General features: G+C 58.8%; 1 protein-coding gene across 1 annotated transcript; it reads left to right on the top strand.

The window, feature by feature from the left end:
* The first annotated feature begins 5,265 nt into the window (after positions 1 to 5,265).
* HIC2 (HIC ZBTB transcriptional repressor 2) lies at positions 5,266 to 11,689 on the top strand. The gene is made up of 2 exons (XM_020996736.2): positions 5,266 to 5,736; positions 8,561 to 11,689. Exon 2 carries the CDS (start codon positions 8,591 to 8,593, stop codon positions 10,346 to 10,348), a length of 1,758 nt encoding a protein of 585 aa, XP_020852395.1. The 5' UTR covers positions 5,266 to 5,736; positions 8,561 to 8,590; the 3' UTR covers positions 10,349 to 11,689.

Raw genomic sequence — 11,689 nt, 5'->3', positions numbered from 1 at the left:
TGTCCCCACAAGTCTTGGGCTGGGCTGGTCCTTAGAAAGTTGCTGGATGGGGAGGGTGGGGGGGAGGAAGGGGGAGAAACATTTTCAACTCAAAAGCATATGGAAGTGATAAATCAAAATAAATTAATAAAATTTTTAAAAAAAGGAAAAAAAGAAAGTTGCTGGAGAGCTCAACTTGTTTCCCAGGCCCCAGGCACCCAGTGCTGATCCTCTGGAGGGCATTTCAGAGACAGCCTGGTCAGGCCTGACCTGTACTCTGGTTGTACTTTTCTGAATGCTGCATGTGAATGCTGCTGAAGCTCCGCTGTGTCCAGAGGAGGGAGGTGGGCCTTGCAGGAACAGGAGGCGTGTAACTTGGAGGAGGGAAGGTTTAGGGGAGAATGGATCGCTGACTTCTGGTGGAAGCAGGGATATGGTTTCAGCTGTTTGACTTCAAGTTGAAAGCATTTGAGGGGGTGAAAGGGTTTCTGAGCAAGTGAAGACAACCTTCCAGAGCCAGGAAGCCCCATCACTGAAGGCCTTGGAGCTGAAGCTGGGTGAGTGTCAGAGGCCTTGAGCTCACCTGAGGCAGGGACTGAGCAGAGAATGGGTCCCTTGAAAGGCTTCCTTCCTGCCCAGCTTCTGGATGCCCCCAGTGTGTCCCATTCCCACTCCACATTCTGACTTCTTTTCTTATTTCTTTGTGCAACAATTGCTGTGTGCTTGACTACGAGGGCCAGAGAAGGAAGCAGCAGGAAGGCTTCCCCGGGAGGATGGGCAGCTTCTCTTGGCTTTTGGGGGCATCAATGTAGAAGTAGATGGCTGAGCTGGCTAGAGAGAATTTGATGGGATCATCCTGAAAGTCTGCTTCCTGCTGCCTTCCCTATCTGGTCTGGACTGCGACCCTCTTACCACCTAGGAGATCAGCTCCGAGCAGCTGGGCTTCTTTCTGTCCTGGTGACTCCTCTGTGATTGAGAGCTCTTTCTTTCTGGCCTCCACCCTTCCCCAGGCAGATCGGGAATTCTACTACCATAAGGGAGTGCCCTTGGCAGCCGGGCTGCCCAACATGTAGGGACATAACCTTGGAGGGAGGGAGCACCCTTCACAGCTGTGCTGCCTGCCTGCCAGGTAGGAGCAGGAGGAGCTGCCCTTGGTGGGAGCCTGAGCGCGAGGGCACCTGGAGGACCCCAGTGAAGGACCCTGGGCCGAACTTAGGTTCACTCCATCAAAGACATGCTGGCCACGTACTGGGGAAACGGCAGATGAGAAGTGATTGCCCCTGCCATAGGGCCCAGGTGTGGTCTGGAAGATGGGGTACAAGGAGGAGGTTTCTGGACAAGAAGAGTTACTGGCCTCCAAGGGATGACAGCTTCTGTACCAGGCACAAGGGAGGAGCAGTTGGGATGGCTTTGGGGGATGGCTTGTGTGTGAAATAGGGTCGGGAACATAGGTAGGGGCAGGAGTAGAGCCTTCAGTGCCAGCTGGGGCAGCTTTTCTTCTGGAGACCCTGGGAAGCCACAGGTATGGTCATTTTCCTCATTTATGGGCTTCTCCTAGGACAGGATTGGAGCTGTCCTGCTCAATGACGGTGATAGGAAATAGCTCTGGAACCTCTCTGCTGGCGCAGCCCTGCTGCCCCTCCGACTGCGCCTTGCGCTGCCCCATCTGCCCTCTCTGTATGTTTGTCCCTGTGCCTCCCTGCAGAGTCTCAGAATCCCTTCTTCAAGACTCGGCTCCCTTGGCCCTGCCAGCAGGCCTCCCTCACAGTCTGGGCCACAGCCGAAACTCCCTGCTAGCTCCTTTGGCTCTTCTCTCCCCCACTGGGACGTAAGCTCTTGGAGGGTGGGCAGTTTTTTGCCTTTCTATCCTCAGCACTTAGGGCACAGTGCTTGACGTAGAATAACACTCAATAGCTAGATGCTTATTCGCTGATAGAAGCTCATTTTATGAGGCTTGTGATAGATGGATTGGAGAGGGGAGAATGGAGGTAGGAAGGTGAATTGGGAAGTAATTATGATGATGTGAGCAAGAGATGAAGGCCTAGATTAAGGTGGTGACCAAGGAGGGCTTGGGGGGGAGGGGGAAGGCGGAGGGAGGAGGAGGAAGATGTGGACTACTTGGGTGTTTCGGGTGGGAGAGGGAAGAATTCATATTTCTCCCTGGATCTCCTGCTGCATCTGGTTCACGGTTTTTGCCACCACCTTCTTCAGTTTACTGGGGGTGGGGGTAGTGTGTGCGTCTGGTTTCAGGTGCCACCTTGGCACACATCCTGCCAGCTTTTCTCCAACCTGGCTAGCAGACCCTGGCTACTCTGGGTCCTTGGTATCCTTGGGTGTGTGCCAGGAGAATCTGGGAGGGAGCGTGAGATCCTTCAGTGATAGCGTCATCTGGGCCTGCTGCCAGCCCTGGGGTTGCCCCTGCAGGAACTCCATGTTGCTGTGTGGTCAGGAGTGGGCACAGGGTGGTTTGTCTTCCCTGCCTGGAATCAGCTCCAGTCAGACTTGACAATATTCAGCTGGTATGCCAGCCCCTGGAGAGACCCCATCCCAGCTCAGCTGGGTCCTTCCCCATGGGGCTAGGCCAGATGTTAGGAGGTGGGGTGGGGGTGAGAATACACCACTGTCCTCACTTTGCTTTTTAAAATGGGAAAACATTTTAAGGGTTTCTTAAGGGCAGGGTTGGAGCTGTGCTGTGTGTGACATAGTCCTGTATATTGGAAATGCCCCAGGAGCCTTTGGTGCCCACTAAGCCTGGCACCTTACACTCAAACATGGCCGACACAATTTCAGGCTGGCTGCCGCTAAGTCTCGGGGTGTGCAGCAGGGGTGGTGCCTCTGCCCTGTATTTAATGTCGTCCATAATCTCCAAGTGTTCTGTAGTGCGTGCTCCTGTTTACCCTGCTCTGGGAGGGCTATAGAAGCTTGAGAAAATGGGGCTGTCCCCTCCAGGAGTCGGGCTATCCTGTTGAGGAGAAGTCTTGTTGCAGCCCAGCGTTCTGAGTGGGCAGACAGTGAGGCAGAAGCACGGCCCTGGTGCTGGCACCACGTTTTAGGCCAAATGAGAAGAGAAGAATAGTGGGGGAGGGCAAGACAAGGGGCACCAGCCAGAGCTGGGTGTCCTCTAGGTGTGGGAGGGGAGGTGGTCGGCCTGAAGAGGGGTGGGGTTGACTTGTTTTGGGCCCTCTGAGAAGGGGCCTAAGTACAAATACCTCCTGCAGAACCATCTCTGAGTGGCCCGGACTGGCCTGGATGCTTGTGGTTTTCCCACTGAGGCCCTTGGCTGTTCATCCGCTCCAGGATCCCAGGCATCCCGGTCATGTCTTGGCTCACCTGTCAGCACCACCCCATGCATAATCTAGAAAGGCTTCTCTGGACCCAGCAGGGTTAGAAGGCCTGGCCTCGAATTCTAGCCATGGCCCTCTCCCCAGTCTCACTCTCCTTGCCTGTAAAATGGAGGTATTTATTATCTGTGGAAAGGTCTGTGCCTGCTGAGAGTTCTCTGGGCTGGCTGAGCTGGATGAGGGTGGGGCTGGCTGCTCCAGGCTAGTCAGGGAGAAGCTTGAGAAAGAAGATTCCCAAGGACAAAGAGAATAGCTAAGGATATCTGGAGATAAGGCTGAATAGGTGGGGTGGACCCTGAATGCCAGGCTGAATATAGCTGGTCATGGGGAGCCACTGATGTTTTGGGAGTAGGAGTGATGTGGCCAGATCGGTGCTTTTGGAAAATTACTTTGTCTGAGGTGTGTTGGATAGACTGGGGTCTGGGGGGCTTGTCAGAGGTAATAATAATAATAGCTAATATTTATGTAGTGCCAGGCACTGTGCTCAAGTGCTTTAGAATTTATCTCATTTAGTCTTTACAACAGGGCTATTGTTCTGATTTTACAGATGAACAAATCAAGGCAGACAGGTTCAAGTGACTTGACCAAGGTCACATAGCTAGTAGTAAACTCGTGTCATCCTGACTGTAGGCCCAGCCCTTTAGCCACCAGGCCACCTTGTTTGGAGGGGGTGGGAGCAGAGACGTGTGCAGAGCCTGAAGGAAGAATTACCCGGGAACAGAGAGGGCTAGGATGGCCTTCCTTTGAACAGAAAATGATGAACTCAGCCCAGCCTCCAAACCTGCTCTCTCTCCTTCCCCCTCTCCACGATGCCTCCAGATCACACTGCAGCCACATTCTGAGAGCTCTAGCCATCATTTCTGTGGTGGGGAGCAGAGGGTGTCCACAGGACAGTGAGAATTTGGGAGGGAACTTGGTGACCTTCCTGGCAGGTGCAGGAGGAAACAGTGAAGAGCCCACACGGCAGGATGGGGGGAGTGCCACTCCCACAAACATTAACAGAGCCAGCTTTGCCCCAGAGAGTAAGGGTTCTTGGTATGGGACTCTCCGTGTATGAAGGGGGGTGGAAGGAACCTGATGGGGATGAGGGGGTACGCTGTGTTAATCAAGGAAGACCCAGGGATGCGGAATGAGAACCTGAGCTAGCCCTGCCCATCAGGAAGATTTCCCTGGGCACATCTCACCAAAGCTCCCATCCGTGTCCGCATTGGCAGCAGAGTCAGGATTCGAACCGAGCTCTTCCCAGCCTAAATGCAGGGCTCTTTCCGGTCGCCCCACTGACTCCCAGTGACTAGCCTGAGGTCTCTAGCCATGGCATTCCTTGGTCGATGCCTAGCTCACACTTGGCATTAGACCCTTGAGAGTGAGTGGAGACAGCTTAGACCATAATTTTTTTTTTGGACTCCTTCAGTGATCTTAAGCTCTCCTAGGCAGGGGCTGTGTGGGGTGCTGGCCAGGGCCACAGTTGACCAGCAGGAAGTCCTCGGGGCCTTTGAACCCACAGAGCTGGTCTGTCTGGCCTTCCCTAGGATCTGGGGCCTGTTGGGGGAGGGGAGTGGCTGCCTTCTGCTCCCAGGCCACTGGAACAGCTGGCAGGCTGGGGCCTAGGCCTCCCTGGCCCCAGGCACCCCGGGTCTGGTCACATTCCTGAGGGCCTGGGGGGAGGGGCAGGACCAAGGAGGCCAGAGTCAGATCCAGGGCAGGGCTGCAGCCTCCCCTCCCTTGGTGACCCGATGTGGGGGGGTGGGGGGCAGGACCGCTTCCAAGCCTGGAGGGTCTAGGAGCCCAGTAGAATGGGTTAGAGGGGAAGGCTGCCCAGCCCAGAGGAGCCGGGTGGGAGGGGCTGGCTGGGGGAGGGGCTGGGTCTTGCCAAGCACCCATTTGCCTTTTGTTATACAGATGCAGCTGGGCCCAGCCTCCCCCCTGGGGAGCCCAGCCAGCCTAGCCATGAAGCTGTTGGCTCCCACAGGGAGCCAGGGTTCCCAGGCTTTAGCTGGCAGTTGGACAGTGTGCTGGGGACCCTCCTCCCCCTTTCTTGGAGAAGGAATAGCCCCAGATTTGGTGTTTGGAGACCTGGGTGCAAGCAGTACATGTGCCAGGGAGAGTCCTTTGTGGCCTGTGAAGCACGTGCTATCTGTGCTCAGCTGGTGTTTGCTAGAGTGACCCTGGGGCTGGTCTTCCAGGCTGCCCTCCACTTCTAGCTCTGCCCCAAGCTCCCCACGAGGCTCCTGAGCCCCAGCTTAACTTCCTCTGAGCTTTCCCTCCTGTGCCTCTCTGCTTCCCCATGTACTGAGTGGCTGAGTGACCCTGTCCTTTCCTTTTCCTCAGGTAACCAGGCTTTGCTGTTTCTGCTGAGAGACCGCACTCTGCAGGCGGCCGCTGCTCGCTCGCATGGTTTCTGAGCCCCAAGCTTTCGGTAGGCTGGGCCCTGGTTGGTGGAAGCTGGGCTGGGGACTGGCCCCATGGTGCTTACTTGCTTGTGACTGTCGTCTAGAGTGTGGTCTGGGAGCTGAAGGCCTCCCCCTAAAGCCTCTGGCCAGCTCTAATGCCTCTGGGGAGTACATGTGCTCTTCTGCCCATTTTATAGATGAGGAAATGGAGGCTTAGTTCGCAGCTTTCTTATGGTCACACAGCTCCTTGCCCTTGCCACTGTATGACTATCTCGGTGCTAGAGAGGAGGTAGACCCTAAGGGCATCACGTACCTGCTGGCAGGATGGTGGGGCCTGGGGCCCAGTAGGAGGGGCTGAGCCACCCTGGGCTCAGGTGAGATAGCATTACAGAGGCCTAGGCTACTCTGCGATGGCGGCTGTTTGCCGGACTCTGGGCTTAGCATGTAAAGGCTTTGAGGTTTGCTCCAGTCCTGGCTGCTGTGTCTGAGCCGTTCCTCCAGACCCACTTTTCTGTGAAGCTTAGCAGGGAAACTCTTGAGTCGGCAGCTCTGAGGGCCAGGCCAGGCCACACCTCTGCCCATGCGGCACAGTATGCTAGCGGGCTCCAAGGCCAGGAAGATTCATTTCTCGGGCCCAGGAGAAGATCCAGCTTCTTTCTGCCCATGATATAGACATAAACCCCCAGGAAGGCCTGGCCCAGGCAGTATGCCACCCTCTGACCCCTGCCCCTCCCCGCCTCCCTGGGTAGAGTCAGCGAGTCTGGTGACAGCTCTCAGGACTGTGGCATGTGGGGCTCTTTCCTGACATGAGAAATGAGGGGAAAACAACAGGGTCACAGGCACTCACACACTTACCTGGCCTGGGTCCTGGTCGAGCAGCTGCCCTTACCTGAACCATGCAGAAATGCTAGGGGCACCTTGGGAGCAGCAGGGAAGCCCCTCAGGCTTAGTACCTTTAGGGTGATCTCATCTTCCACTCTCTGGAGACCCCTGGAGATGGGAGGCTCACTTGGCCAACCCCAGGTGTCCCTGGAGCACAGACTGTGGCAGGTTCTGAGGATGTGCCAGCCAGCAAAGGGCCCTGTTCTGAGCACAGTGGCTCCCTTGAAGCAGGGTGGAGAGATCCCAGCCATCAGCAGAGAGGGGTGGCAGAGGGGCATCAAAGCAAGTCATTGGTAATTCCTTCTTATGTTCTGGGAAGATGAAATGTGCTTCCACTGCCTTCCCATGCTCCCTCCTGTGCCTTCTGGGGCCAAGCAGAGCAAATCTAAGCTCCCTCTATTCCTCTGGCCAGTCTTCTCTGCCTTGATTTCCCCACTCGTCAGAGCCTTTCCTAAAATTGGGCATAGGCATAGTATCCCATAGTCTTCTGAGTTGATAGGGCAGAGGATGTGGCCAGTGGAGTGGATGGGTCATTTCCCCCCCCAATGGCCATGGCCATTGAGCCAGGGCCTAAGGGGATCCCACTCTAAGATCAGTTAACTGGCCATGGGAAGGAATGCTCAGATTCACCCTGGCCAGTGCAAGATGAAAGCTTCTTCCTTCTGGGGAGTTCAGGAAAGAGAGAGAACTATCTGGGGTGGGGAAACGAAGTTAGCCAGAGCAAAGGCCTGGAGGTGGGAAAGCCCCAGAGCCACCAGGAGTCTGTGCATACAGCTTCTTTGGGGAGGGCATTCCTTCAGAGGTGGTGTTGGCCTGCTCTCCCCTACCTGTCCTTCTTCCCTTGTGTTCTGAGGGCAGAGGACAGGAGCTGCCCTTGAGTGGGGGGGCGGGGGGGGGGACCAGCTTGTCCTTTCTGCCCCACCAGGCTGGTCCTGCCCTCTGGAACTCTTTGGAGGGTGTGGGTTGGGCCGCCCACTTGGCTGTCTTTCACAAAGCCCAGAATGCCAGAGCTACAAGGACCATGGAAAGCCCATCGAGTTCAGCCTTCTCCTAGTCCCACAGAGGAAAGGGGAATGGGCTGGGCCCACTGATGGCTCTGCCCAGCAGCCTCTGAGGCCTCGGCCTGGCTTCTGGGCTCTTGGGATGGTTCCTCTCCTTGGAAGGGCCTGGATGCGCCTGGGGTAAAGAACAAAGGTGTCCTCCTCTCTCCATCACGATCCTGCCCCTCAGCTAGCTTCCCCTGCCCGACTTTGTAAGGCCTAGGACGCCTTTAGAAACCAAAGGTGTTGGTGCTTTTATTACTTAATGGCATCAATTAGTCTGTGCCCGCCTGTCTGGCAAGGCTGGGCGGGCCTGCTTTTCCCCACAGCCAAGCTGCAGCCGCTTTTCCTAGAAAGGGACCTGAGGGCAAGAAGCATTACATGTTTGGCAGAGGGCCCTTGGGCCCTGGCAGTGCCTATGCTCAGGCCAGCCCGGGAAGCAGGCGCAGGGCCCTGGCCTCAGTGTTTGTCCCTGCATCCCACAGGAGTGGAAAGCTGCCCTTCACTGTCCCTGCTATTGGCATTCAAGAAAGAGGGTGTGCCAGGGGTGGGGTGGGGGGCACCTCTCTAGATGTCTCTGAGGCACAGGAAGGTTGGCTTATCGCTCCCTTGGCAAGGAGGATGTGTGAGGAGGGCACACAGTACAGTGGGTGTGTTGGGGCTGTGTCTAGGGGGATGTGTTGGGGCAGGGCAAGGGGTGTGTTGGGGTGTGTTTGGGAAGGGTTGTGAAGGGCTGTGATTGTGTTTCTGAAGTGGGGGGGGACTTTGTTTAAGATGGAGGGAGGTGTGTGGGGGGGGCATGGACTGGAGGGGCTAGGGGATCCCAGGAGGGAGGAGGCAGGGCTGCTCGGGCATCACTTCTGGCTGTCCCTGGGGCTCTGGCGGGCCGGGCCTGACCCTGCGCCCCTGGTCTCCCCTTCTCCTGCAGGTTGTTGGCTGGGACACGGGGCCTGCTGCCATGGAGCTGCCCAACCATGCCAAGCAGCTGCTTCTGCAGCTGAACCAGCAGCGGGCCAAAGGCTTCCTCTGCGACGTCATCATCGTGGTGGAAAACGCTCTCTTCCGCGCCCACAAGAACGTCCTGGCCGCCAGCAGCATGTATTTCAAGTCTCTCGTTCTGCACGACAACCTCATCCACCTGGATACGGACATGGTCAGTCCCACGGTTTTCCGCCAGGTCCTGGATTTCATCTACACGGGCAAGGTGCTCCCGGGGGAGCAGCCCGCGGAGCCCAACTTCAGCACGCTCCTCACTGCCGCTAGCTACCTCCAGCTCCCTGAGCTGGCCGCTCTGTGCCGCCGGAAGCTCAAGCGGGCAGGGAAACCCTTCGGCTCGGGCCGGGCTGGGGTCCCGGGGGCGGGCCGGCCGGCCCGCGGCCAGCGGCTGTCCGCCGCCTCGGTCATCCAGGCTCGGTACCCAGCGGCCTCAGAGAATCGCAAGGCTGTGCATCCTCCCAAAGAGCTCCCCCAGTCCAAGGGCTCGGACGACGAGCTTTTTCTCGGGGGGCCCGGGCAGGAGAACTCGCATCCCCTGAGCCGAATGGGCTGCAAGAATGGTGGCGATGGGGCCAGCTGCGGGGGCTCTAGCGGGAACAGTGGTGGCAGTGAGCAGGAGCTGGGCCTCGACCTCTCCAAGAAGAGTCCCCCCTTACAGCCCCCGGCCCCCGGCCCCCTCCTCGGCCCTGATGACCTCGGCCAGCTCAGCGACAGCCAGCACGGCTCCCCGGCTCCAGCCTCCACCAACAGTGCCTCGTACGCGGAGCCCGGCGGGCCCCCGGAAGACCCCATGGAGGTGGAGGGGCCGGGGGGCCCCGAGGAAAACCACTCGGGGCTGCTGGAGGGGCCGGGGGGCCAGCCTCGCAAGAGTCTGCGGCACCTGGCTCGGAAGAAGGAGTGGAGCAAGACAGAGGCCGTGGCCTGCGCCTCGGCGGGAGGCAAGAGCTGCTGCCCCGGGGACGAGGATGAGCTGGAGGAGGGGCTCCCCAACGGCATCCTGGGGGCCGGCGGAGGCGGCGTTGGGGCGCCCTACGGAGAGCCGCCCTACCCCTGCAAGGAGGAGATGGAGAACGGCAAGGAGCTCAGCGAGGACAGCGGGCAGAGCGAGGGCGAGGGCGCCGGGGGCCCCGCGGGGGCCGCCAACTACGTGTACCGCCAGGAGGGCTTCGAAGCGGTGCCCTATGGGGACAACCTGTACGTCTGCATCCCCTGCGGTAAAGGCTTCCCCAGCTCGGAGCAGCTCAACGCCCACGTGGAGACGCACACGGAGGAGGAGCTCTTCATCAAGGAGGAGGGCGCCTATGGGGGCGGCGGCCCCGCGCCCGAGGAGGAGGCCGAGGACCTGTCGGCCCCCAGCCCGGCCTACGCGGCCGAGCAGCGGCCCTTCAAGTGCTCGGGCTGCGAGAAGAGCTACAAGGACCCGGCCACGCTGCGGCAGCACGAGAAGACGCACTGGCTGACGCGGCCCTTCCCCTGCAACATCTGCGGCAAGATGTTCACCCAGCGCGGCACCATGACCCGCCACATGCGCAGCCACCTGGGCCTCAAGCCCTTCGCGTGCGAGGAGTGCGGCATGCGCTTCACGCGCCAGTACCGCCTGACGGAGCACATGCGCGTGCACTCGGGCGAGAAGCCCTACGAGTGCCACCTGTGCGGCGGCAAGTTCACGCAGCAGCGCAACCTCATCAGCCACCTGCGCATGCACACCTCCCCCTCCTAGGAGCCAAAGAGGCCCCGCCCCCCGGGCCGGCGCCCCGCCCCCCCAGCTTTAACTGCCAGTGCATACCGAGAGAAGCAGAGGGAGCCTGGCCCGCCTGCGCCGCCCTGCTCCCTCCCTGCTCCCTCTGCTGCTTTGGCATTCGGTCTACCTCCACCCCTCTCCCGAGGGGCGTCCCCCTCCCCTACCCCTCCCAATGCTCCAGAACCAGCGGGAATGGGGGGGGTGGGGAGGCCGGCTTCTGGCTTGGGCTCAGCCTGCTCTCCTCAGGGCACAGCTGAGCCTTCTTCCCGAGCCCGGATCCCTCATGGGGGGGGGGATGCGTGCATCCGTGTGTGAATGTGTGCGCGTGTGCGTGTATGTGGAACAGATGCTGGGGGGGGGCTGCTCTCCCCTCCCCCCAGGCAGTCAGGGTTACCCCAGTCACTTGTTTTCTTCCCATCCCTCTTCCCCATACTGTTGGTTGGTTTTGATTTATTATTTTTTTCTTTAAACTCAGCTTCGATCTCTTGTTTCCCGCCGCCCCTGCCCTGCTTCCTTGGGACCGGGGCCTGAATGTAAGCGGGGCAGCTGGCCTCCACTCCCCTCCCCCCACCAGTGTGGAGCCCTAACCTGGGGGGCCCCTCGGACTCCCAGGCGCTCCCCCTGCACCCAGCCTGGCTACCTGTATGTTCTGTGACTTTCTTTGCTTAGAGGTACTTGTTTTGTGGAGACAGCCCAGGGTCTGCTTGCCTGGAGGGTCTGGGTGGTGGGAGGCAGGGGGCTGACCTGGGTTATGTGTTTGCAGGTACTTTTTATTTTGTGGGTGGGTGTTGGCATGTTGGTGCGTTTGTGTGTGTGCGTGTGCGTGCACAGATGGTTCGATTCTTTCCTCACTGAACAAGGGAGTCTGATCCGAGACTTCTGATTTTTTTCTACCTCTTAAATTCATAAGAACAATAAGACGGTGAGTGGCCCATGAGACTGAGACTGGGGTTCTTTGGTCGTCCCTCCTGCCCTGTAGAGCTGGGGGGCACTCCTCCCTCCCCCCCAGGCCCCTCAGGACTGAGGGCAGAGCTTGGCCAAAGACATCGGGGAGGAGCGTTTGGAGTGGGGCGTGTGTGTGCCGGACTGTGTCTCAGGGAGCCTCGTGGGCATGATCTGACAGCCGTTTGTCCGTGGGCTTACCGTGTGTGACCTCGAGCAGCCTTCGGTCAGAGAGTGGAGCATGTGTGCAGGTGCATGCGTGAGTGTGCGCGTGTCGGGGTGCTGAGTGGAGTTCAGCTGGAGGCCAGGGCCCCCTCCTCGGCCTTCCCCTTTCCCTGCACATCTGGACAAGACCTGGGGCCCGCAACGGGGGGGGGG

The sequence above is a fragment of the Phascolarctos cinereus genome, unplaced genomic scaffold (assembly GCF_003287225.1).
Source record: "Phascolarctos cinereus isolate Bilbo 61053 unplaced genomic scaffold, phaCin_HiC Scaffold_4;HRSCAF=312, whole genome shotgun sequence".
Taxonomy (NCBI): domain Eukaryota; kingdom Metazoa; phylum Chordata; class Mammalia; order Diprotodontia; family Phascolarctidae; genus Phascolarctos; species Phascolarctos cinereus.
The sequence above is the reverse complement of the archived record's forward strand: the minus strand, read 5'-3'. Positions and strand labels throughout refer to the sequence as shown.